The sequence below is a fragment of the Panthera uncia genome, chromosome E1 (genome assembly GCF_023721935.1).
Source record: "Panthera uncia isolate 11264 chromosome E1, Puncia_PCG_1.0, whole genome shotgun sequence".
In the NCBI taxonomy this organism is placed as follows: domain Eukaryota; kingdom Metazoa; phylum Chordata; class Mammalia; order Carnivora; family Felidae; genus Panthera; species Panthera uncia.
Window position 1 is genome coordinate 9,429,900 of NC_064814.1, and position 27,743 is coordinate 9,457,642.

The following is a 27,743-nucleotide window of genomic DNA, read 5'->3' on the forward strand; positions in this document are numbered from 1 at the left end:
GATCAAACCCAAAGAGAAGAAAATGGGAGGTCCGGGAAGGCTCCAGCATGATTTCAGCCCCGTGAGACACTATTAGTTTCTATTTTAATAGTAAGAGTGGTGGTAGATGCCAGTTAGAGTGAAATAGTCCTGGAGCCTCTTGGAAACCATTTACTTGAACGAAAACCTCCCTCTCTCCAGGGTTGCTCTACCCATGTGTGCTTCCACTTTCCTTCAAGTCCCACTCTTTGGGAGGAAATCTTTAGGAAGAAGTGCAAATTACTTGTGAAGATTGTTCTGGCAGTAGAATAAATACTTTCTTTCATTTTATATTCTCCCTTACTTGCAACATTTTACTCTAATCTCTAGGAAGGAATAAAAGATGATTTAATTGGGGTGCCTGGGTGGCTCAGTCAGTTGAGCGTCTGACTTCCACTTAGGCCATGATCTCATGGTTCATGGGAGCCCCATGTTGGGCTCTGTGCTGACAGCTCAGAGCCTGAGGCCTGAATCAGATTCTGTGTCTCCCTCTCTCTCTGCCCCTCCCCCACTTGTGCTCTGTGTCTCTCTCAAAAATAAATAATTATTTAAAAAAAGGCTATAGACTTTCCTCTATTTATAGATTTTTGTCTTAAAGAAGGAAGTATATACATATATATATATATATATATATATATGTATACATACAGACATACATATATATGCATGTGTATGTATACACACACTTCCTTTGGTTTTTGATCTGTTAGCTCATGCAAAACATGAACAAAATATATGTTCTTTGTAATCATATGCCAAAAGGTAGTAAAAAATGTGATTTATATCTATACATTCCAAAATATCATATTACAAATCTTCACAAAACATTTTAGGTTATGTCTACACAGTCTAAGCAAAGTGAACAGATACAAGCCATTTAGTGAATCTGAGTCATCTCTACCTATAAAACAGAATTTTCCCTTGCTTCAAACATCCACACATACAGGTTGGCCCCAGATTCTTGGATACTAATGCTCTATTTAGTTGGGTGTTAGGTTTATCAAAATCTGGAGGCACAGCTTGTTTTCCAGAGAAATCTCAATACATTCTTGGGGTTGTCTGCAATTTTTATATTAATAATGGTGTAAGTAGTTGCCTCTAAAATTCTATGGTTTTTGAGTTCTTAGGTTACTTAGGTGATAAAAAGTCCCGTGGATGCTGTTCTCTGAGTGTGGAAAAGTAGCACTCTTCTAATTGTTAGTTCAGTGAGGTATTCTCTAAATGCAAGGCTTTCTGAGTAGTTAGGTAGAAAGAGTATTCATGGTCAAATACAAGACCTCCTTATGGAAGTTAGCCTGAGCATGCACAAGATGGAACAGATTCAAAAAGCTTCTGTCATCTTCATCACGGTCTCCTGTATGCCACACAGGAATGGACAGCAGGGAAAAGAAAATCACAGTTAAATTTTTAAATATATGATTTATTCAGAACAAGATGTTCCAATTTTCCCTAATAATATGTAACAGAAGACTAGTTAGTTATCTTTACTAAGTCATACACTAACCACTGAAATCAGGGAGTTATATATGAGTACTGACTAAGAAGAAAAGGGTGCTGGTTCATGCTTTACTGCCTCTATATGACTTTGGGCAAGTCAAGTAATTTCGCTAAGACTTAGTTTTCTCAACTGCAAAATAGGGTTGATTATCATATTGACTAGCTAATTAAACTATACAATAATATGTGTTGAAACTAAAAAATATGGGATATTATTATGATGATTATGATAGTTGGCAAGTTAACATTTTACTGTGCAAAATTGAAACGAGTTCCTTCTGGAGCAGACTCTTCAACCTGATGTTTTCCATTAAAATCCATACCAGAGTTAAAAAGTAGCAAAACCAGGGACTAAATATATCTCATGGAAAAACAAACCAAAAATGTCTGCTCCTTCTATTCTTAGTTTAGAAGTAAAAGTCTACACAGAATTATCTGTTTCAAGTGGAGATTAGAATGCATTTTATTCACACCTGTGTACCATCTACATGTACACTCACCAGACATAATTGACTGCAGCATTTCCATTATAACACAAGCAAATGCATTTGCCACACTCTGCAGGAAGTTATTTCTTTCCACCGGAGTGCTAAAGACTTTACAGACTTTTTGCATCATTTTAACCACCCAATCCATGCAGTATAGTTCTTTCTCACACACCTGATTTAGATATAAAAAGAATTATGGTAAATCTTCATGTAAAGGAAACTGTAGAATTTTAAAATGGTACTAATAATAATGGTTTATGACTTCACATGATTTTATTCCACATAACATCATATTGAGTTTATAAGTGAGAAACGCTCTTACATTTAATTCTCCTTTGCTTTCAAATGGTACAGTTTTAGTGGGAAAAAAGTGTGAGGTAAATAAAAGTTTTGCTCAAGATTATCATAGGGTATTATTTATTAGTGTAAGAACTAACATTGCAAATAATTATTAAGCATATCAAAAATAAGACTTATGCTCATTCATTCAATCAGCAAATATTCACTGAGCAGATGCTAAGAGCTGGAGACACAATGGTTAAGCCATTAAGACAGGGCTTCTATTTTCCGGGAATCCAATAAGGGTGACAAACAGGAAATTTTAATAGGCAAGAGAACTATGGTATTATCAACTCTCTACCATAAGAGTTGTAGGGAGTATTTACCTCTCTATTATTTAAATTTTTTTTTTCAACGTTTTTTTATTTATTTTTGGGACAGAGAGAGACAGAGCATGAATGGGGGAGGGGCAGAGAGAGAGGGAGACACAGAATCGGAAACAGGCTCCAGGCTCCGAGCCATCAGCCCAGAGCCTGACGCGGGGCTCGAACTCACGGACGGCGAGATCGTGACCTGGCTGAAGTCGGACGCTTAACCGACTGCGCCACCCAGGCGCCCCAACCTCTCTATTATTTAAAAGATAAAACATTTAAAGTAAAGATTACATGTTAATAGTTAAGAGTAGCTGAAAGGACAAAGGTTTATTTACTAACATTCTAAATGGCCAACTTAAATCACATAGTCAAATAACACACAACATGAAAATAAACCATATAGTAGTGTAACATTTAGTTATAATGTAAATCTGACAGGAAAGATTTGTGGACTGTGCACTGTGTAATAGGCACTGTTCCAGGCACTATGAAATTAATAAGCAACATAGTCCTGGACGTCAAAGAGCTTGCGATCAATTCTGGGAGATGACTTACCCCACACATGACACTTATGACCACTATTAGCAAATGAAGACAAAGAGAAGACAAATCTGACGCCATTTAGAGAAAATTAAGGATCAGAATTAAGATGTTTATCAGAGGTTTTGCAGGGAAGTCATCCTTAGTGACTCCCTCTTCATTCCACTTGCTACAGTGCTGCCAAAGTAAACTTCCAAAGACTTAAAACTGATCATGTCACTCACCTTCCTAAAACTTTTCAGCAGCTCCTTATTAGAGGATGTGTTCAACCTCCACAGGATGGTTGACAAAGCCCTTCCTTACCTAGCCTCTCCCTTCCTATCTAACCTCACCTCCTCTTCCTCTGAACATTTTACTCCAGAAATAGTAATACTGAACTGCTTACAGTCCTTTGAATATAGCCAGGCAGTTCCATTTCTTTCTCCTTTTGAGGGAATCTGCTTAATTATTAAAATAAATATTTGCATTGCGAATTCAGTTAATTTATAGCTTTCTTCACAGTTTCACATTTTAAGAAGAGCCACAGAGGTTTCATTCATGTTTTAAGCAGTTGAGTTGGTAAAGATCCCGGTCTCCATTTCATAAGAAATGGATTACATTCAATTACTCCTCATAATAGTCAACTGGAAGACTATTCTTGCTGCTTTTGAAGCACTGGTGGGGTGGCATCTGTGATGGTAGCTAAATCAATGAGATTTTTATGTAATACGTGCAGGTACATGATTGAATAATTTGCAACGCCCCCCCTTCAATCTTCTGGCAAACTTCTATTCATTTTTAAAAACATATTTCTACTGGGATTGGGGAAGCCTTGTCTGTGCTCTATATTCACCCAATATTGGCTCCTCTCTGTTACCTCTGTTTCTATTTGTACATTATTTTTGTACTTATCACACTGAATTTATTTATAAATAAATAAACTGATACCTCTTAAAAGACCTTAAGCCGCTTTTTGTCAGAGATTTGTTCTGTTAATCTCCATAGTTTTTAATAGGTATTTTTTTTAATGTTTATTTATTTCGAGAGAGAGATAAAGACAGAGACAGAGAGAGCACACACAAGCAGGGGAGGGGCAGAGAGAGAAGAGAGAGAGAAAAATCCCAGCGTGGAGCCTGACACAGGTTTTGATCCCAGGAACCACAGGATCATGACCTGAGCTAACCAAGGGTCAGATGCCCAACTGACTAAGCCACCCAGGCTCCCCAATTTCCACAGTCTTAGAATATTACACAGTGTATGGCCCGTAGTAAAACACTCAATTTGTGTTAAATGAATGCATATTAAATATATTTTTTAATGTTTTATTTTGAAAAACATTTTAACTACACAAAGTGTAAATAATAGTATAATGAACCCCCAATATACGTTCCCTCGCTTCAACAATCACCAATCTTGTCTCCTCTCTACTATCATTTACTTTTACATCCTCTCCCTGCTGCCCACTGATTATTTTGAAGCAAATCATAAAAAGTGCTTTTTTAGGGGTGCCTGAGTGGCTCGGGCGGTTGAGCGACTAGCTTCAGCTCAGGTCATGATCTCACGGTTCACGAGTTCAATCCCTGCATCGGGCTCTGTGCTGACAGCTCAGAGCCTGGAGCCTGCTTTGGATTCTGTATCTCTCTTTCTCTCTGCCCCTCCCCTGATCATGCTCTCTCTCTCTCTCTCTCTCTCTCTCTCTCTTAAAAGTAAATAAATAACAGTAAAAATTTAAAAAAAGAAATAAAAAGCGCTTTTTGAAAATGGGACTTTAAAAAAAGAATATAATTTGGCAGAGTTGTATAATAACAATATAGACATGAAGTGGGGAGAGGTGACTATAAGGAATGTTTCCAAATATGATATTATATTACTATATTAAAATTTTTTTAAGTATCATAAAAATATATGCTTAAATACTTATTCTTTCAAAATGTTTTGAACATATTTCAGTTCCTTCAGGCCAGCTCCCTAGTAAGTAAACTGTAATGTTAACTTGCTAGAGAAAAACTTGTTTACTTACCAAAGCCAAAAAGACTATCAGCTTTGCCAATTCAATGGCCCGTCCATTCACAGCTTTACTAGCCATGAAAGTGAAACAGATGTTGTTCCCACTTAGGATTAGGAGACGTGCATTATTCTCTAGAAGCCATTCACGGGGAACCACTTTTATTAGAGGGAGAACAGTTATTTAGTGAAAAATTATATAATAGCTCTAGTAAACACCATTAAGAACATGCAATATTATATCACCTTGTTGGAAATACAACTAGTGCAAGGGAAAAGCTCAGAAAAAATGCTTTAGTTGTATAGCACTCAACTAGAGACAGAGATTATTGCCAAGTTATGGTGACTTTTACAAATGTTCTAGTAATATGGTCAAAGCATTTCTCCTACATATAGATCAAAAGGCATGATAGTCTAATTCTGTGTAAGGAAAGAAATCTTATAAACTTTAGAATCCGAAGAATTCTGCAAGAATGGGAAAAATTGTTTTCCTTTTCCTTGCCAATAGGAGAGGGCTTTCTTCTTACACGGCCTAGGAGGGTGTTTGTGAGAATTTACAAAATGGGAATGATTGAGCTATAATTAAATTCGTGAAACTTTCAAACAGTAATGGTAATAAATATATATGTATTGGCAAGTGGAGGAAAGTACATTGATGATGTGCGTTCTCTTCAAACATAATGTCAAACTCTTTAAATATTTTAGAACATTTAGTGATCTTGAATAGGTAATTCATTTATTACCCACAGAATTATCCTTACAATTTTATAACCATATTCTGAGAATACATTTCTATTATTCTATGTGGTAAATATGTATTTTTACCTGATAGTTCATCTACAAGACTGATAACATCATCTGCTGTCCATTCTTTCGTGCCTGTGTCATATAGTAATTTAATGGCATCAGCCAAACCTTTCAGACTGGATTCATCTGTAGGTTCTTCTATCATTTTCTGCCAAACCACCTGTCCTAGATAATTGAAACAAAAACTAGGCTATGACAGAATAGTTGGATTTATGATAAAGACTTCATGGATTGTTTAGAAAGGAAATTGGATTGCATAATGGAATCCCATTGCTTATATATGCTACTTTCATTTTAACTTTCATAATGAAAGTCAATTTTGATAACAGTCTAAGTTTGAATGTCTCTGGATGACGTGATGAAGCATAGGAACAATAGCTAAATGAAGTAAAGGTAGTTTCGCCAAACAGAATAGTGCTTCTAGTTCAAAGATAATGCTATTCCTGTAACAGAAATTGTAGTAAATGATGTAATCTTAGTAAAATCACGTCAAATCTATTGATGTCCTTCTGAAAGGAGAGCATGCTGTATCTGAGTATCTTTCAAACATTTATACGAAAACACAGTAATCCAGTCAGTTTTTGATTATTTATCTATGACCAATTTGCTTTGTGAATTACACAGAACAAAATTTTATCCCAGATTGGCTTCCTGTTCCTATTCAGTGTACTTTAAACTAGTTACTTCCTGACAGAGACAATGTGAGACAAAGAACTGCACGCTAATATTAACGTTAACCTAAGCAAAACTTAACTAGAAAGGCAAAATTTCAAATAATCATATTATGCACCCAAAACATCAATTTCGACGACTACTGTGCTTTACAGGCATTATGAGTCCCCTCCAGCAGCAAACATAATCTTGAGTTAAGGTAATGTTTAGAAATAAAAAGTAGTGATTTTTAGGTATACCAAAGATGATTGGAATATATTTGGTAATGGCCTGCAGTCTTAAGTTATGCATAAGCCAATGTAGTGTACATCTATGAAATCATGAAACACAGTATAGTCAATAGGAATGATGAAACTGAGCAGGTACAAAAAGATATGCTTCCTAAAGTAAAAGTAATTAACCAGTTTTGTAACATACATTCCTGAAAAATGGATGCTCACCATCTTGAGGAGATATTGGTCCAAAGATGATATATAATAATCTTGCCTGATTCACCATTGGCCATGGTTTTAATATGCGCGTCAACCAAAAAGCAGAATCACTTTGATGTATCCAGTGATCAAGCAGGACGCTCCTACAGAACAGTCTGATCCTTAACTCTAGTTTTCGAGCACTTCCTATGAAGACAAAAGAATTGTAAACCATTCTTCCTAGAAAGGCTGATGTGCATATTGGACAGGTCAGTGATAGACATTTGTAACATGCTTTGTACTGAAAGTGCTATTTCATTTTCCTCTGTAAAAATTTTAGATTATCAAGGGACTATTATTTATTTATTTATTAAAAAATTTTTTTAATGTTTTTATTTATTTTTGAGACAGAAAGAGACAGAGCATGAGCACGGGAGGGGCAGAGAGAGAGGGAGACACAGAATCCGAAGCAGGCTCCAGGCTCCGAGCTGTCGGCACAGAGCCCGACGCGGGGCTCGAACTCATGGACCGTGAGATCATGACCTGAGCTGAAGTCGGACGCCTAACAGAATGAGCCACCCAGGTGCCCCAAGGGACTATTTTTTAAACAATTTTATTGAGATATACTTTACACACCATACAATTGAGTAGCTTTTAGTACATTCACAGATATGTACAGCCAGCACCAAGCCAATTTTAGAATCTTTCATCACCTCAAAAAGAAATCCTGTTCTTTTAGCTATCACCACCCCCCCCATTATTTACCACCCCTAGCCTTAAGCAACAATAATCAACCCTCTGTCTCTAAAGCCTTCCTCTTTCTGGACTTTCATAGGAATGAAATCATATAGTATGTGGTCTTTGTAACTGGCTTCTTTCACTTAGCATGTTTTTTTTTTTTATTTTTATTTTTATTTTTAAAAAATTTTTTTTCAATGTTTTTTATTTATTTTTGGGACAGAGAGAGACAGAGCATGAACGGGGGAGGGGCAGAGAGAGAGGGAGACACAGAATCGGAAACAGGCTCCAGGCTCTGAGCCATCAGCCCAGAGCCCGACGCGGGGCTCGAACTCACGGACCGCGAGATCGTGACCTGGCTGAAGTCGGAGGCTTAACCGACTGCGCCACCCAGGCGCCCCTGTTTTTTTTTTTAAAGCACATTTTTATTACAGCAATATATAAAGCAAGTAACTTTAAGTGTTCATAACTACAATACCTGGCATGTGTTTAAGGTTCATCCATGTTATGGCATCTATCAGTACTTCCTTCATTTTTTTTTTTTTTTTTTTTTTTTTTTGCCAAATAATATTCCATTGCATAGATATACCTCATTTTGTTTATCCATTCACCCATTGATGGACATTTGGGTTGTTTCTACCTTTCGGCTATTATAACATTTGTGTACCAGTTTCTGTGTGGACATATGTTTTCATTTCTCTTGGGAAATACCTAGGAGTGGAATTTCTGGGTCATCTAGAAACGCTACGTTTAATCATTTGAGGAACTGCCAGACTGCTTTTTCCAAAATGGCTGTACCATGTTACATCCCAAACAGCAATGTATGAGGTTCCAATTTTTCCACATTCTCGCCAACATTTGTTATTATTTGACTTTTTGATTCTAGCCATTCTGGTGGGTATGAAGTGGAATCTTCTGTTTGTTTTTTAAACAGACTTATTGAAATATATATAATTTACATACCATATAATTCACCCATTTAAAGTATATAATTCAATAGTTTATAATCTATCATATTATTGGGGTGCCTGGCTAGTCGGAAGAGCATGAGACTCTTGATCTTGGGGTCATGGGTTTGTAACCTATGTTGAGTGTAGAGGTTACTTAAATAAACTTTAAAAATCTATTATGTTATTAATTTTTAAAAATTGTGGTAAATATATATATTTATTTATATGTATATAAATATATATAACATAGTGTTTGCCATCTTAACCATTTTAAAGTGTATAATACAATGGCCTCAATTACATTCACAATATTGTTCCACCATCATAACTGTTTATTTCCAGAACTCTTTATCACCTCAAACAAACTCTATAACCATTTAAGCAATAGCTCCAATTTCCCTCTGCCCCCAGTTCCTAATAACCTCTAATCTGCTTTCTGTTTTTATGAATTTGCCTGTTTAAGGTACCTCATTTAAGTGGAATCACAAAATCTGTCCTTTTGTGTCTGACTTATTTCACTTAGCATGCTTTCTAAGTTCATCCATTTTAGCATGGATCAAGACTTCATTTCCTCTTATGGCTGAAAAATATTCCATTGTATGAATATACCACATTTTGTTTATCCATTCATCTGTTCAACACTTGGGTTGTTCCCACTTTTTGGATATTGTGAATAATGCTGTGGTGAACATTGGCATACATGTATCTTTCCAAGTCCCAGCTTTCAATACCTAGGAGTGGAATTGCTTGGTCATATGATAAATCTATGTTTAGCTTTTTGAGGAATGGTCAAGTTTGTCTTCCATAGTGGTGGCACCATTTTACATTTTTATACAATTTATGATCTATTTACTTATAGATAAGACAAGTATAAGTGGAAAGTCCACCAACGATCTAAGGCCGTATGAAGTATGTACTTCCTAATGTGTTAAGCCACGTAATATAGATGTGTAGGTGTCAGAGATCACTGAAGGCCTGGGGATCAGGAAAGGCTTTACAGAGGAAAGTCAGGTAAGTTGGGTCTTAAAAAATGAGGAGAGGGGCGCCTGGGTGGCTCAGTTGGCTGAGCGTCTGACTTCAGCTCAGGTCATGATCTCACAGTCCATGGGTTCGAGCCCCACGTTGGGCTCTGTGCTGACAGCTCAGAGCCTGGAGTCTGCTTCAGATCCTGTGTCTCCCTCTCTCTCTGCCCCTCCTCCACTCATGCTCTGTCTCTCTGTCTCAGAAATAAAAACATTTAAAAAAAGGAGGAGAGATGGTATTTCAGAAAAAAAAATAGAGAATGAATAAAAGATATGAAGTGGAAATGTTTAAGAGATGTGTGAGACACAGTGAGTAGAGTGAGAAGCCTACTCTATGTCAAACAAATACAGAGAATAGTGGGGAATAAGTTTGCAAAAGTGGGGTGGGATTAGAATGTAAAGGCCAGTATAAAAAGTTTGGACTTTATTTTGAAGACATTAGGGAGCCAGTGAAAGTTTTTGATCAAGGAAGGGACATGATAAATTAATTTTGTTATTGTTTCATTGGGCTTCTAATCTGCTTTTTTGATCCATAATTTGTGTCATAATGAAATATCTCAAACTGTCAGAAAAAGCAGAGATACTACAAAAATACTGTGTACCAATCACGTAGCTTTGTTAAAGCTTTACTTTTTGCTATATTTGCTTCAGATTTTTAAAATAAATAAAACATTAGTTACAGCTCCTTGTATATCACTCCCAATCCCCTTGCTCTTTATCCTCAGAGGTGATCACCATCTTGAATTTGGGTTTTGACCCTCTCATACCTAGTCAACATTCTCCGGAAAAATAAAACAAACAGGGTGTGTATATATACACAGAGAAGAATTTATTCTGAGAAACTGGCTCATGAGATTGTTGAGGTTTGGCAATCCAAAATCGGCAGGATATGCTGGCAGACTAGAGAACAGAGAATAGTTGCAGTTCAAGTCCAAAGGCAGTCTGCTGGCAGAATTTTATCTTGCTTGGGAAGGTCAGTCTTTTTCTACTAAGGCCTTCAAGTGATTGATGAGGGTAATCTGTTTATTCAAAGTCTACTGCTTAAATGTTAATTTCATCTAAGAAATAATTTCAGAGAAATGTCTAGAATAATGTTTGACCAAATATCTGGGTACTGTGGCCTAGCCACGTGGGCACTCAAACTTAATTATCACATTTCCCAACTATGTTCTTATACTTTTCTTTTTTTACATTTTTTAAACGTTTATTTATTTTTGATAGAGAGACAGAATGAAAGCAGGGGAGAGGCAGAGAGAGAGGGAGACACAGAATCTGAAGCAGGCTCCAGGCTCTGAGCTGTTAGCACAGAGCCCGATGCCGGGCTCGAACTCACGAACTGTGAGATCATGAACTAAGCTGAAGTTGGATGCTTAACTGACTGAGCCACCCAGGCGCCCCTGTTCTTATACTTAAAAAAAATTTTTTTTTTTAACGTTTATTTATTTTTGAGGGGGAGAGAGACAGAGATAGAGTGCGAATGGGGGAGGAGCAGAGAGAGAAGGAGACACAGAATCTGAAGCAGGCTCCAGGCTCTGAGCTGTTAGCACAGAGCCTGACACAGGGCTTGAACCCACAAACCGTGAGATCAAGACCTGAGCCAAAGTCAGAGGCCTAACTGACTGAGCCACCAGGCACTCCTGTTCTTACACTTTTTAATACATGTATGTTACCATAAAGAATATATAGAATTATTTTACATGTTTTTAATTTGTATATAAATAGTATTATATTGAAAATATCCTTTGGTTACCTTTTTCTCAAATTATATTTTAAGATTTATCCATACATTTTAACTACTCATTAATACATTTTAACTACTAATGGATTTCATTGTATGAATACTTTATTTATTTATCCATTCACCTGACAATGGGCATTTAGATTGTTTGCAGTTTTTCATGGTTCCATACTGTATAAGAATGTTCATTCTTATACATGTCTCCTTATGCACACTGTGGGAGTGTCTCCCAGTGATATTGTAGGATTCCATAATTTTAAAAATATGAAATATTTCATATATATACACAAAGGTTTAAATAATGCTATAACAAACACCTTTGTATCCTCCATCCAGACCTAAGGAATAAAATATCAATACAATTAAGCCCTGAGTACTTCTTTCTCTAATCACATGCCATATTTGCTTCACAGTTTAATTCAGTGTTTATCATTCCCTTACATTTCTTTGTCCTTTTACTACATATGGATGTCATGATTTACTTTTTTAAGTTTATTTTTATTTATTTGGAGAGAGAGATAGCGAGCAAGTAGGGGAGGGGCAGAGAGGGAGACAATATCCCAAACAGGCTTTGCTCTGTCAGTGCAGAGCTTGATACGGGGCTCAAACTCATGAACCCTGAGAGCATGACCTGAGCTGAAGTCAAGAGTTGGAGGCTTAACCGACTGAGCCAACCAGGTGCCCCTGTCATGATTTACTTTTAAATACATTTTTGAACTCTGCTCTTTTTTTTCCTATTTAAAAAAAATTTTTAACGTTTATTCATTTTTGAGAGACAGGGCACGAGTGGGTGGGGGGAGGTCGGTGGAGGGGCATGGAGGGGCAGGGAGACACAGAATCTGAAGCTGGCTCCAGGCTCTGAGCTGTCAGCACATGATCCATGAGATTGAACTCATGATCCATGAGATCATGACCTGAGCCGATGTTGGACGCTAGGCTGACTGAGCCTCTCAGGCAAGGTGCCCTCCTTTTTTCCCCCTATTTTAATATCTGTAATAATACTAATTAATTGTAGTTTTTTTACCTGGTTTGCTGCAGACAACGGTCTGCATCTTCCGGGAGAGATCAGTCAGCTCACATAAGAAGTTATACACACGATGGCACTCGAGTTCATCCCAACCTGCTGTTAAGGTCTGAGAATAATAAAATAAAGGAAATATTGTAGATGTTCAGACCATCAAATCAAAATGTAAGTCACTACTGTCTTATGAACATAATAGCTGTATCATATGATTGAGGTGATGTGTAATTTTTATCCACTATGGAATATTTAATAAGAAAATTTATATAAACAAATCCTAGAAATGCTCCAAAATCCAGTTTCTTTTTGGTTGTAAAGGGAGTATCCTTTCAGAGAACTTTCAAATGGTACTGAATCCTGAACTCTGACAGTATGAGTAAAATAACAAAGCCAAAACCCTAGAACACAGCATTAGCTATCTGACTCACAACATACTGTAGTTTAGTTTTAGACTTCAACAGAATCCCTTTAATCTCCTCTAGTTATCATTTATGATATTACATACAAGTGATAATGATTTCATTTTAATCTGACAGTTATGACTATTTATTAATGACATTTTGATGTGAACAAGCAAACATTTTTATTAGGACAGAGTTCAATAATTATCATTGAACAAACCATAATGTAAAGTTATACATATATGAAAAGGAAATTCAAACGGTATACCACTACAGTTAGATTCTCAAAAGGTTGACTACTCATACAAATTTTTCTTAAAATAGTTGAACTGGATTTTAGTAGTTTAAAAATTAATCTCATTTTCTCTGGAAGGACGTAGAAGAAACTGCTAACAACGGTTACTTCTGTTGAAGGGAACTTGGTAGATAAGGGACAGGCCTTGTTGGGAGATTTACTTTTCACTTTATACAATTTTGTACCTTTTGAATTTTATATGCATATATGTGTTTATATTACCTATTCCCACCCCCTCTCCCAAAGCAAAAGTCTATCTTAAAAGAGGGATAGTAAGAGGAACTAGGCCCCTGGAATCTGGGCAGGCAGATGGTGGCTGGGAGGCTGGGATATAGAGCAAGATTGTTATAAACATTGTAAGGTCGTTTAAGTTTTAAATAAGTTATTACAGCTGATCCTTGAACAAGGCAGGGGTTGGGGCACTGACACCCCCTCACAGTCGAAAATCCACATATAGATTTTGGTTCTCCCAAAACTTAACTACTAATAGTCTACTGTTGATCACAAGCCTTACCAATAACATAGTCAATTGACATATATTTTGTATGTTATATGTATTGTATACTGTATTTTTACAATAAAGTGAGAAAAAAAACGTTATTCAGAAAATCATAAAGGGGTGCCTGGGTGGCTCAGTTGGTTAAGCATCCAACTTTGGCTCAGGTCACGATCTCAGGGTTCATGAGTTTGAGCCCCACACAGGCTCTCTGCTGACAGTGCAAGGCCTGCTTCAGATCCTCTGTTTCCCTCTCTCTCTGCCCCTCCTCCGATCTCTCTCTCTCTCTCTCTCTCTCTCTCTCTCTCAAAAAGAAAAAGAAAATAAGAAAGAGGTAATACATTTATAGTACTATACTGATTTATTGAAAAACATCTGTCTGTAAGTAGACCTGGACAGTTCAAACCTGTGTTGTTCAAGGGTAAACTGTACATTTAAACTACTTAAAACGATGTAATAGATTAATAATATATCATTAATATTGAATAACGTTAAATAATAGTATTGTTATCTTCTTTGTTTATAATAAAAGATTAGTCAAAAACTTTTATTTTTTTATTTTTATTTTTTTAACGTTTTATTTATTTTTGAGACAGGGAGAGACACAGCATGAACAGGAGAGGGTCAGAGAGAGGGAGACACAGAATCTGAAACAGGCTCCAGGCTCTGAGCTGTCAGCACAGAGCCCGATACGGGGCTCAAACTCACGGACCGCGAGATCATGACCTGAGCCGAAGTCGGCCGCTTAACCGACTGAGCCACCCAGGCGCCCCTGTCAAAAACTTTTAAAATCATGTAGTTTTATTTCTTTTTTTTATCAACTTAATTGAGATATAATTGACATTAACATTGTGTAGGTCAAAGGTGTACCGTGTAGTGATTTTATATATGTATATATTGCAAAATAATTACAATAATTAACACATCTATCATCTCCCAAAGTTACAATTTTTTTCACTTCTAAAATCACATTTTTAAAAATGTTTATTTATTTTTGAGAGAGAGAGAGAGAGAGAGAGAGAGAGAGAGTGCAAGTGGGGGAGGGGCAGAGAGAGAAGGAAACACAGAATCCAAAGCAGGCTCCAGGCTCTGAGCTGTCAGCACAGAGCTGATGCAGGGCTCAAATTCACGAACTGCGAGATCATCTGAACCGAAGTCTGACACTTAACCGACTGAGCCACCCAGGCACCCCTAAAATCACATTTTAAATAACTAGCTCAAGACTAAAACTTCATTACACACACACACACACACACACACACGCACGCACACACACTCCACCCCACAAGATTACTAGTCTTTACAATTGGCTGGAAATGTCAAGGATATTGGTATGGAGCAAATAAATATTAAATGTTCTTACCATTGAGAAATTCAAGAAAAAAATCTGAGGTGGCACACTATTAGATTAACACATCCTCAGATCTTTATATTTTGTTCTCTTCTAGATTATTTTTATTAACCTACAGAAATCTAGATTACATGCTCTACTTGTTAACATTTCGAAAAGCATTCCTTTTCTTCTTCTTTCATGAAATGTACCTATAAAAAATAAATTTTAAAAATGTACCTGCAAAAACATGCCATAACATGGTAATCCTAAACATTGGATAGGGGCTGCACAGCCATTGAATTTAAAACAGGAAACCTGTAAAGAAACAACTATTAATTCCTCTTTTTCAATGGAACTGTACAATGATTGGACATTCAAATTTAATGGAAATATGCAGGAATTTTTCAGTATTGAAAATATTTAAAACACTAAATAACTAATTAGCATTGTGTTATATAGGTGGGATCTCAAAAGAAGTATAAACAGAGTCCATCTTCAAGTTCATAATTTATTTAGAATAAAATACATGCACATGAAATTATTTTGATAATTCAGGTTAGAATACATATAAATGTTAAAATGACCAAATATACACTGTATCAGATATTGTGAAAGCAGAAACAAGATAAATTTGATCAAAACAGCTTCTGAAGGATGTGAAAAAAGCACTGTCTTAGAGTAAGATGCAAATATAATGAATGGAAAAGATAGGTGAGGGAAATGATAAAGACAAAATTTTATAGAGGTAGGATAAAAAGGTTTATATGGAAATAAAGATATGACATGCTTAATTGGGCTCAATGTAGTAGAAGTAAGGTTGCATCGTCAGGGAGAACCCTAAATATGGACTTTGGACTTTATCTTGATGAAATTGAGTAACCACCAAAAGATTTTTAAGCAAGAAAATTAACTTGATGAAAGGGATACTTTAGGAAGAATATCTTGATTCAACATACAGAATGTCCTAGGAAGTGAAGAAATAGATGGCAGAAAGATCATCTGAGAAGCTGCTGCAATAATATAGATCTGAACTTCATGCAAATGCCAACATGAAAAAAGCTGATGCATCAGAAATAGTTTGCATACTATTGAGTGTAGAACTGAACCGCAGCATTGGATGTATATTTGAGTTTGTATAGTGAAATTCAAAAGCTTATACAGAGATTATGCCTAAACACATTGATACATATTTCCAAGTCATAAATTATCATAAAAGTTTTATTATTTTAATATTAAAAACACTTTCCTATTTTTTGAAAATTTAAACAGTAAGAAATGATTTCATTTTAATAAAATACGTAAATCACCACTTTAAAACATCCTCAGGATTCTCATGTAGGGTAAAAATACTCTTATACTCTGATAAGCTTAACAAACTTGAATGATGTTCTTAGTTATGTAAAAATATTATTTTATGGGGTGCCTGGGTAGCTCAGTTGATTAAGCATCTGAGTCTTGATTTTGGCTCAGGTCATGATCTCATGGTTCGTGGGACTGAGCCCCACATCAAGCTTTGCGCTGACAGTACAGAGCCTGCTTGGGACCTCTCTCTCCCTCTGCCTCTCTCCCCTGCTCATTCTCTCTCTCTCCCTCTCGAAACAAACAAACAAACAAACAAATATTTAAAACATTGTTATATGATAAATAAAAGACTACTGCATTTTGGTGTTTTATAATCTCTGGATACTTGGTATTAGATCATCATCAATCAGTTTTTAGTACTAACTTATGAAATTCTACTAATTGAAGATGGATCTAAAATGAGTGTAAGACATTCATTAAAATATCTTTACTGGAAACCAAGATTATGAACTAATTAAGAAGTGTGATCTTACTTCTGCCAGTATCCTGTGAATGTACTTTAGTCTTTCCCTTGTGGGTAGCAGCAATGTACATCTTTTAAACAGCAGACCTGAGAAAGTAAAGAGACACATGAAAAAAAAAAAAAAAAAAAAAAAGATAACAATGCAATTAATTTAAGAGTACCTATAAAGCACAGCATAACATTTCCTGAAAGTCAAGTATGGTATATCACAGTAGACTGTGAGCTGACATGGTTCTGAAGAGGAAGTTTGGGAGCAAGAGTATATGGTATTTACCAAGTAACTCTGATGTCTACTAAGTGGCATAAAATCTTACAAAACATTATGAAATTGATATTATAAGACAGATACGGAAACTATTTAGACTTAAAAAGATACAATAACAGACACAAAGATACACTAGTGGAACTTTATATTATCTTTATTCTCAAGAACAGATTCCAATAGTTCTTGAAATTAACATCATGTTCACGAAGGGAAATGTTTTAAGAGTCGTTAACGTAAAACACGGAAAGAATGAAAAAAGGGATTTTGTATTCCTTTCTCCAGATAAAAAAATTTTTAAAGCATTAAGTACTTAAAATTTCAGAGGTTAGAAGTTATTTTCCCTCACAGAAAGTATCCAGTTTGGATGAAATATCCATTTCTTCCTTCAAAGATATCCTTTTATGGGGCTTATATGTTAAGAATGTATAGAATTTTGTATTCAGATATTTTAAAAAAGAAAAAAAACCTCTTCAATTTCCCAGTGAGATATGTAACTTGAACTACAGTGACAGTGTATGATTTGTTTTCTGTAACTTTATGTGTTCTGTTTTCCTAAAATGGCAATACACTGTTAACATTCCTATAAGGGCAATGTTGTCCTTACACTAAAAATAAGATACATGGTAGGAAAATATATATCTGAATATCATGAATTTCTCCATTTTTATCTTCTCTGCATTTACTTTTTAACACATATAATAACTGCTTTATATAATTCTGTAGAATCTATGGGAATCCAATTTATTTTTAGAAGTTGCTATGTTTGGATAACACATGACCAGAATTGAGTTTGAAATATAAACCCTTCTTATTTTTGTACATAAAAAGACATTTTCAGTGCTTGGTTTTTAAGCTGAGTTCTTTTTCTTTTCATGTTTTGGCATCCAGTTCCATGGCATAGCATAGCTGGGGAATTGTAAGCTATAATTGTATGTTGGTTGCTTTTTCTAATGTAAAACTCCTATTTTTAAGGATTGCAATTTACCATAAAAACCAGTACTGGCTGGCTTATTTATTTTTTTTTTTTAACACAGGTGCTCTGCTATACCCTTTAGAGGCCAACTTTTAAAATTTCTTCCCACTAAAATAGAATCAGATGTAATGTTCTTTTCACACTGGCCATCTGCTCTGTTTTGTATGAAGAAGCAAATTAAAATTTATGATTTTCAGAGCACAGAATTCTGAAAATGTTATTTTGATGTCTGAAAACAAGAACAGATCAGATAGGAATGGCAACATGAGAAAATGGTAGGTATATCAAATTTACCTAAAGAATAAGTCATAAGCCAGGTGTCTGCACCAAAATTAAATGGAAGGTTGAAATCATTACGTGAATAAAACTGTTTTTAAAAGCTGGCTATTAAGATCAATACATATTTGTATTTTTCCACTGAATTATCCATATAATTATCTTAAGGCCGTTTTGCTTATTTGAGTGACTAAGTCTTGGTCATGGAGAAAAAAATTCTTTCAGATCAAAACCAAAAAAATAAGCTCTTTCACCACACCACTTGTTCTGTAACTAAGGATGTTTGGAAAAGGATATTTACAATGACAAGCAGCAAAAAGCCATTGCTATATTCTGTTACAGGCTTTACTAAGTCTAATCATAAATACCGAAACCAGTAACACTGCAATCAGATTACATACCTTTCATTTAATCTTATTAAATACACTTATCAAATACACTTTTATGTATTTACACAGGTGTATAATCTTAAAGCTAGGCATCCTTGGGCTACTAAAAGATAATAATCACTGAACTATTATACCTTAATTTAAAACCTGAAACATCATCTTAATTTTTTTTTATTTTTTTAATGTTTACTTTTTAGAAAAAGAAAGAGAGACAGAGTGTGAATGGGAGAGGAACAGAGAGAGAGGGAGACACAGAATCCAAAGCAGGCTCCAGGCTCTGAGCTGTCAGCACAGAGCCTGACATGGGGCTCGAACTCACAAACTATGAGATCATGACCTGAGCCAAAGTGGGACACTTAACCAATTGAGCCACCCAGGTATCTCATTAATTTTTGGTTTTATTGCCATATTTTGGTTAATTACAAGGTAGTTTCATAATTAAACTGGTGTCACTAGTCAAGTCAAAATTAGAATTTTATTTCAGCACTCTGAGGGAGAATAAAATCGATGAATGGGATGAAAGACATAAACAACTATAAATCAAGGGAAGAAATTATAATTTCCTTTGATAAGGTTAATTTATTATAGCATAATGATTTATTAGTAAATGTGTAGAGTACCTTAAAAAACACATTGTTTCTGATAAGAGAATAAGTGATCTTCCACAACATTTCTGTTTTAAGGACTATAGATTATGGTTAAAAGAGAAAAGAGGTTTCGAGATAAAACTCATTAGATACACAGGAAGTAAAGCATAGAAAATACATCAGTTTCCTAAACTGATAAGCCACCTTATCAGTTTACTTATCACTTATCAGTGACTGATAAGTCACAAAGGTGACATTGTATGGACATGAAATCACAAGGACTGATACTTTACATTAAAGTGCATTCTCTCATCTTCAAAGATAAGTATAAGAGACTATTATGGGAAAGTCCTCACACTGAAGGGTAAAAGCATCATAGCAATAGGCACATCTTAAGAAATACCCCATTTCCCACAGGCCTTACAGAATTGTTTAATAAAATCCCCTTAATTAAGTGTAGTTCTTTACTTGTTACAATTCTCATTACATAAATTACCTAGAGATCTGTAATGTTCCAGTATGGCAGAGTCTTGTCTCTTGCTAGGCAGCTCAAGGTTATGAAAATCCTGTAGTAAAAGTCTTTTGCTTCCTGATGAGGTTGAGATATAATTAATAATGTGCTGGCTGACTGTTTTGGACACCATGCTTAGCATGCTGATATCCTTCACTACCAAAAGAAATATATATACATACATATAAATGGCTTAATTATAAGGATAGCACTATTATACAATCTTAACTTATAATCTTTAAATTGTTTGAAATCTACCGCTCAATGAATTGGAAATATTTAGGGATGTAACCGTCAAGTTACCATGTTATTATACTTAGAGGCATGCTTTAAAGAGTTTGAGTGTCGTACTTTCTTCATTGTACCCCTTGCCTAACAATGATGAAAATTTAGAAAATAAACATAATGTAAATACCATTAATATTCTAGCAGGGCCTAAGATGATAAACTAGTTCTTGGGAAAAAATATTCAAGTGTCTATATAACCTACTCATAGTCCCCAGACCTCACCTGACAAATATCTTAAGATTATTTGGAATATTTCCAATGGCAAGGCTTTAAAATTTCCAAGCGTTGATAAGGGCTGAGATTCTGAGCCAAGGGTATCGGAAAAATAGCTGTTGGATCGACGATTACTACGTCTGTATTTCTGGTTGGGAATCAAAGTGAAACTGGTATTTATTCTAGATGCCATCCTCTTTCTTATCTCATGAATTGATCCTGGTTAGAAAAATAAAATATAAGAGACAAAGAAGAAAGGAGATTATAGCAATGAAGAGCTGTTCTTTTAAAATGAATTTGACACTTTGATGGGCAATAGCTGTCTGTCTATTTACAAATCTTTTTTTTTTTCCTTAAGTGATCTCTACTCCCATTGTGGGGCTTGAACTCATGACCACGAGATCAAGAGTTACATGCTCTACCAAGTGAGTCAGCCAGGTGCCCCTCTATTTACAAACGTTTTAATATAATATCCAATTTATGGAGTTCCCCCCGGTAGAGTCTATTTATTCATTTCACACGATATGAAATGTTTAAAAATCTTTTCCCCCTTAGCCAAATATTCTAGATAAAGAACTTTAGTAGAATAAGAAACACGTATTTGGGTAAGATATAGTCTAAGAAAAGAAATATGCAAAAATTTGAAAAAGTAAAAGATCTGACACAAAAAACCAATATAACAAATTCAAAACATTCAATATCTGTCCGTTAGTATGTTGCTTTCACAATCTTTACATTCTAAAAAGAAATCAAAATATCAATGTAGCTTTAAAATTTTGTAGTAAAGTCTTTCAATGTTTTTAAAACTGAGTACTAACATTTTCTTTTGTTGGAAATAGTAAAAATAAAGAGAGAAGAAATAGAAATTTTAGGGGCACCTGGGGCTTAGTTGGTTAAATGTCCAACGAAGTCTTGGTTTCAGCTCAGGTTATAATCTCTCACTTCGTGAGTTCAAGCCCTGCATTGGGCTCTACGCTAACAGTGTGGGGCCTGCTTGGGATTCTGTCTCTCTCCCCCCCTCCCTACCTCTCCCCCCACTCGCTCTCTCTCTCTGAAAATAAATAAACTTAAAAAAAAAAAAGTCTAAGTTTAGAGCTTTTAAAAGTTACCAGCTCTAACAGATTAAGAAGATTGCATTACTATTACCAATTAGGTACTGTTTAACACAAATAAGCAGTAAAATTAAAGTCTTGTAAAATTAATAAGACTAGAAAAAATAAATGAGCAATGATTTTCCTCTTAATTCCACTTTTGGTTAATATTAATTACTTATAAGGTTTAGGAAGGGCCTATACAACTTGATTTCAAAAATGAGCATTTCTTCTATAATTTACTTACACCGAGAACATTATTTAAAAAAAAATATTCATAACATGCAGTGACTTTGTGTCACTACTGCTCCCATTCAGAAAACACAGTCTTTTGTATATACACACACAGGTATATGTACAGATGCATAACTACAACTCCAATCTAAGGCTCTCTGTCTCCGAAGTAACGACTGAGACATTTCATCAGAGTTACAAATACATCTGACCAAATGCATTTCCTCCTTTTGTCACAAAATTGCCAAAATCACATTGTTACGTATTCCTCTAAGAGGTTACTTATAGCAACTTAAAATCAGTTACATTTGAAAACATGGCCAATAAGTGTAGTTCTTAGTGAAAAGCATACTGAGGCCCTCCTTTAAAAACATACCATAGCACCTTGCTTTAGCATTCCACGAGCATTTAAATTAGAAGAGATTTCAAAATACTCGTTAAAATTACAGAAGTAACATACTGTATTATCAAAAGTTTACAAAATACAGCAAAACAAAAAGACCATTAAATTCACTTATAAACTAGAATTCATATCACCCCAGAATTATATATTTAATAACATATGTATCACATATAACACATACATTATATATATTATGTATATGTGTTATATATACACATATATAATATATACATATATAATACATATACACATATAATATACACACATATATACTACATATATATAATATATATACATATATACACACACATATATATTATATATATACATACATATATATATATATTATATATATATGTATGTTCCTAACAAAACAGGGATCACCGTTCATATTATTTTGTAATCTGGGTTTTTTTTTCCAATTGCAATTGTAAGTGAAACTAATTTCCTTCCATACCAACAGATACTTCTACAAGTATAGATATTTTAAAGGCTGCATGCAAATCCACCAAATGGAAGAATCTTCATTTATTTAATCCGCGAGGCTGTTTTTCACTTTTCACAGTATGCGATTTCTAAAATTCTAAACCTGGCGTAGGGCTTGTCCTGCCCCTGAGGAACGTGTCAAGTGGGACTTGGGTGGGGCCTGCGGGCTCTTCAGGGCCTCGCCGAACACCTGAGACCCAGTGGTTGACTCTGCGTCAACCACCGAGCGTGTGTACTTAAACCTCTGAGGATTAAAACGCAGTGGGCCCATTCTTTCAAAACCGAAGTCTCCCCTTACAATTCCTTGCTTCTCCTCACTCAGACCTGGAGGCTTCTGGGGCAGGGGGAGGGCGGGGAAGCGGGCTTTCCAGAAAATCCTAAAGGTGTAATCCAAACTACTTCCGGTTTCCCCCCAACCCCACCCCCCGTATCCCTCAAGAGAATGAGAATCACTGCCCGAAATAATAGTAATAAAATGTTTCGACGCCTCTGTTCCAGCCCGCTCGTTTTGGACTGCGAGAGGCTTTGAGCGCCTTCTTGGCTGAATTTTCCCCCCCGCTTTCGGAGAAAACCGTCCCACAGCAATTCGCCGCGATTTCTGTTTTGTTTTAACCTAACAACCCCTAGAAGAGACCCGCCACATCTGCAGGGGCATTGGCTCCAAACACCTCAGAGAGGTAAACCAGGGAGGCCATAAAGGAGAAACTGGCCGACAGAAGAGTCAAACCACATGGCGATGCATTTTTTACCCCCTTCAGTCCACGAGAAGATGAAACCATCCCAAGTAAGTACTGGGGGGAAAAAAATCTCTTTTTACCACAGATTTTGACAGTTTTCCGGCTAAGGAATCACAGGCAAATGGGATTTAGTTGGTCTGCCCCACCATCCTCAAATTTCGTAATGTTTAAAAAAAAAAGTATCTCCTCAAGGTTTTCCCGCCGGGTAGATGGCGGGTTCAGCTCCGGTCGGCTCCGGAGTTGCGTTCCCGCCTCCCAGGCGCCCCTGTCGCCTCAAGAATATTTTAGAATCCTCCCAGGAGCCCCAGCGGGAAGGAAGCCCCGCCCCCTCACGAATAGCAAGAAGCCCCTCCTCCCTCATGAATATTTTAGAACCCTCTCAGGAGCCCCCGCGGGAAGGAGACTCCGCCTCCTCATGAATAGTAAAAGTCCCGGCAGGCATAGTGCCCTCCCACGCCATGAATAATTGACGAGGATGTAGTCCACGGAGCCCGAAAGGAGGCCAAAGCCACCCTTTGCTCCAAGCTGAAGACAGGAGGGGGTGGAGCCGTTAGAATCTGGGGGAGGGGAGGGTGCAAACGAAGAGCCCCAACCTGGCCCGCCACGCATCTCCTCCAAACCACTTCCTTTCCCTTCAGCCTAGTTCTGAGCCCGTTTTTGTTCCCATTGCCCCCACCCCAGTAGGGTAAGTTACAAGAGCTTTGATCAAAACTTCTGTTGGAAGAAACCTCCAAACATTCCTTTTTAAATCTATCTGGGTGCCTAGAATCAAAGGAGGATTTGTGCCTCCAGCCTCCCAAGATGGAGTCCAAGACAGATCTTACTAGCTTGCCCCTCTTCCCTTGAAAATGAAGTTTACATTCATTTATTCATTCATTCAATAGTTATTTATTAAAGCCTGCTCTGGGCCAGTTACTGGAGTAGGCCGTAGGGATACAACAGAGAACAAGACACATACGTTTTCCTGCCTTACTGGAACTTACTAGTTTAATGGGAAAGATCACATAAACAGTGTTATGGAGGAAATAAGGCAAGGTGGTATGGGGTGGGGGGGGGCTGCCTACTTTAGATGGATTGGTCAGGAAGGTCCCTTTGAGGAGGTTATACTTTGAGAACTAGTGGAGGAGAGGGAGCCAGTCAGGCAAAGGGATGGGGGGCAAAGGGAAAAGCAAGAAAGATTTTGGTACATTGTAGGAATTTGTCATGCTGCCTGGCTGAGTTTAGTGAGCAAATAGGAGAGTAGCATCATGGAGACCATGGAGAGGTAAGGTAAGCACAGATGGGGGTGTGTAGAACCTTATATGAAGGCCTTAAAAGAAGCTTATTTTAGAAGCCCTGTAGGGGACCTACTCCTCTTATAGCCCACATCCTTCATTGAAATAAAATACATAAATGACTACATAAAGATTGACTTTATATTTAGCATTAGTTGGCATATTGTTATATTATGAAGTCACGAACATTTATTAATTTTGACTGTAGTTTTTTGGAGTTAGTTCTTCCCCGCTAACCACACCCCCCCCCCACCCCCCCAACAGTTTTTATAGGTCCATGAAGATCTCAGCCCTTAGGCAGTTGGCCAGTAGTGTCTAATGGATACAAAGATCCTGAGTGATAGCAGTTTACCTTTTATTCAAAGTGTCATGGGAAGTCACGGAGGAGTTTTAAGCAGAAAGTGATATAATCTGCTTTACATCATTGAAAAATTGCTCTGGCTTTTCTGTGGAAAATGAATGAGGCTGGTAGAAGAGAAGAGAGGAGATCTGTTGGGATGTTGATGCCTGACTAGAGGGGTGGCCTGGAGAGATAGGTTAGAGATATATTTTGGGGGTAGAAGTAACTGAATTTGCTGACGGATTAGAAATTGGTGGGAGAGAAAGGAAGACAATACAGAATGATTCCCAGGCCTCTGGTGTTTAATGAGTGGGTGGATGTTAATCCCAGTTGCTGAGATCTGCAAGTGAGGAGGAGCGTTCCAAGCAGAAAATTAAGAGTTTAATTTTGCAGATGGTAAATTTGATGTGTCTAGGAGACATCCAAATCGAGATATCAAGAAAGTAGTTGAATTTGCAAATCTGGAGGTTGGAAGAAAAACTCTGGGCTGGAGATACACGTTGATGGACATTCAGAGATTGGGGAAAGTAGGACAAGTTCTTAGAGGAATTTGAGAAGGAGCATCCAGTAGAGTTAGCTGAAGAAAACCAGGAGAGAGAATGGAGTCCTGGAGGCTTGAAATAGAGTGCTTCAAGAGTGAGGAGCGGTCAGTAGTGCTGAGTGCTGCAGGGTGTCTGTTAGATGAGTACTACCAGTGTCCATTGGATTGGCAATCCAGTTGAGGTCGAAGAACTTTGGGTCCGTTTGTCATTTCCCATCTCAAGAATGTACAGTGACTTTGCCTTACCAGCCACATCAAACTCAAATCTCTGCCATTTCTTCAGTGTCCTCTATAATCTATTTCCCTCAACTTGTTTGTTCATTTGTTACATTTGATCCATGCCTACTTTTCTGCCAAGCCCCATGTTAACTGCAAGGGAAGTATAGTTTCTGCCTTCCATGGCTCAAGGTCACAAGCACCTGACCTGGACTAGCATGTATTCTGTTCCTTCCCAAGAAGACAAACCTGCTACTCCTGTGGGGATGAGGGGGGAGGGAAGAATGGATGGGGGAAGTGTCTCCTTTAGCAGATTTTTTGTGTTGAAACGTCCATCAAAAATGATTTCCCTGGGTGTCTCGCTGGCTCAGTCGGTAGCATGCAACTTTTGATCTCAGGTGTTGTGAGTTTCAGCCCCATGTTGGGTGTAGAAATTATTTATAAAGAAACAAACTTTAAAAAAATCTTCCTCCTTGCATGAAGCTTGTTTCTTCAATAGGTATGCTTTCCCTCCTAAATGACACTGTAAACTCTTTGAGATGCCTTATACCTCTTCCTTCACATATGGAAGAACAACAGATATAGAAATGGATCCACCATGAGCCAAGTGAAATTTAAACTTCAGGACTTCCTACTTGCATAGACTCCTTCCAAGGTCCTGCACTTAATTTTGTATTCATAAAGAGCAGGGGAACATGAATGCATGTTTGCTCATGGACTCCAAATTAACTAACTTCAAATATTTATAGATTTATTAAGCTTGTTTTATTCACTGGGATATATATGAGTATTTTAATTACTGATTATATCATTCCCTTGCCCCAAAGCCTTCAATGGATCCTTATTGCCTCTAATTAAGTCCAAGCTTCTCAAGCTAGCCTTCAAGACCTGCCTCAATGTGGCTGAATTTTATGTCTCCAGAAAACTTCCCAAACTCCCCACCACCGACCCCATTGCTGTCACCCTGGTAGTGTCATTCATGCTGATTTCTCTGCTTGGAAATCTCTCTCTTCCAGCTCTATCTTTGGACATCCTAAGATAGACTTTAGACCATTGCTTCTGGAAGAGGAGTCCCAGGACCAACAGTATGCATGACCTGGGAGTTTGTTAGAAATGCAGAATCTCAGACCCTGCATCCAGCCTACTGAATCAGAATCTGCATTTTAACAAAATCCATAGTCAAGTTCAACATATACTGACTTAGCCCATTTCACAGGCTATTCCCTCTAAGAGTCTTAAACCTTTAAAAATCCCTATAATGAGAAATGTTTTTCCTCTTTTGAACCTTCTTCATTCTGGTACTGTTCTATGGGCACTTCATTCTGCCTTGAATCGTAATTAATTATGTATTGGTCTAAGTTATCCTGTTATTCTTTGAGCTCTTTGAAAGCATTAACAATGGTCTCAACTTAGAGATGAGTTACTTCCCGTGGTATTTCTCTCTGTGCTCCTGCTACATCCCCATACACACACATACACCCACCCAAACCTAGGTGATGCTGGTGTTGTTTTACTCGATACTCAGAATTTTGCAAGGATCCAAATATACATTGACTCCCAGATATGCCACGTGTGGGCAGGGAGATCTATTGCAATTATTTTTATTTAAGAAAATGAGCACCTAACCGTTATTGTATGTCATGAAAGTCTTGAATATCATTCCCTTTACCGTTTTTAGTGTTTTTTTTTCTTTCATTTTTGAGAGAGAGCATGAGCGGGGGATCGGCAGAGAGAAAAGGGGACAGAGGATCTGAAGCGGGGTCTGTGTTGATAGCACACAGCCTGATGTGAGGCTCGAGTTCACCAACCTTGAGATCATGACCTGAGCCGAAGCCGGACGCTCAACAGAGTGAGCCACCCAGGCACTCCCATTCCCTTTATGGGATGCCGTGTGATAAAATTCTATCTTCATTCCTGACTTTCAGAGTAAGAGGAGAGAGAGCTGGCCTAAATTATTCCAAAAAAGCTGGTTATCTGTAACATTCTGTAAAAACTTTAGGGAAGGAAATTCCACAGATATTTTAAGCTGAAG

General features: G+C 36.9%; 1 protein-coding gene across 1 annotated transcript; it reads right to left on the reverse strand.

The window, feature by feature from the left end:
- Window positions 1-669: 669 nt before the first annotated feature.
- FBXO47 (F-box protein 47) lies at window positions 670-23,610 on the reverse strand. Its single transcript, XM_049635913.1, has 11 exons — window positions 23,421-23,610; window positions 20,399-20,608; window positions 19,874-20,044; window positions 16,898-16,974; window positions 15,300-15,377; window positions 12,541-12,649; window positions 7,099-7,275; window positions 6,005-6,151; window positions 5,196-5,338; window positions 2,016-2,175; window positions 670-1,372 (listed from the first exon to the last, which is right to left on the reverse strand). The coding sequence occupies exons 2-11, from the start codon at window positions 20,580-20,582 to the stop codon at window positions 1,260-1,262; spliced, it is 1,359 nt and encodes a 452-aa protein (XP_049491870.1). The 5' UTR covers window positions 20,583-20,608; window positions 23,421-23,610; the 3' UTR covers window positions 670-1,259.
- Between the last annotated feature and the right edge of the window lie 4,133 nt (window positions 23,611-27,743).

Bases quoted from the DNA above. Each gene is read 5' to 3' on its own strand.
- FBXO47 (XM_049635913.1), bottom strand. From the start codon at position 20,582: ATGGCATCTAGAATAAATACCAGTTTCACTTTGATTCCCAACCAGAAA. The intron at 15,378-16,897 runs GTAAGATCACAC...GTTTCTTTACAG, and splicing joins TTCACAGGATACTGGCAGAA to GTTTCCTGTTTTAAATTCAA. The intron at 1,373-2,015 runs GTGAGTGTACAT...TGTGGCATACAG, and splicing joins GCTGCAGTCAATTATGTCTG to GAGACCGTGATGAAGATGAC.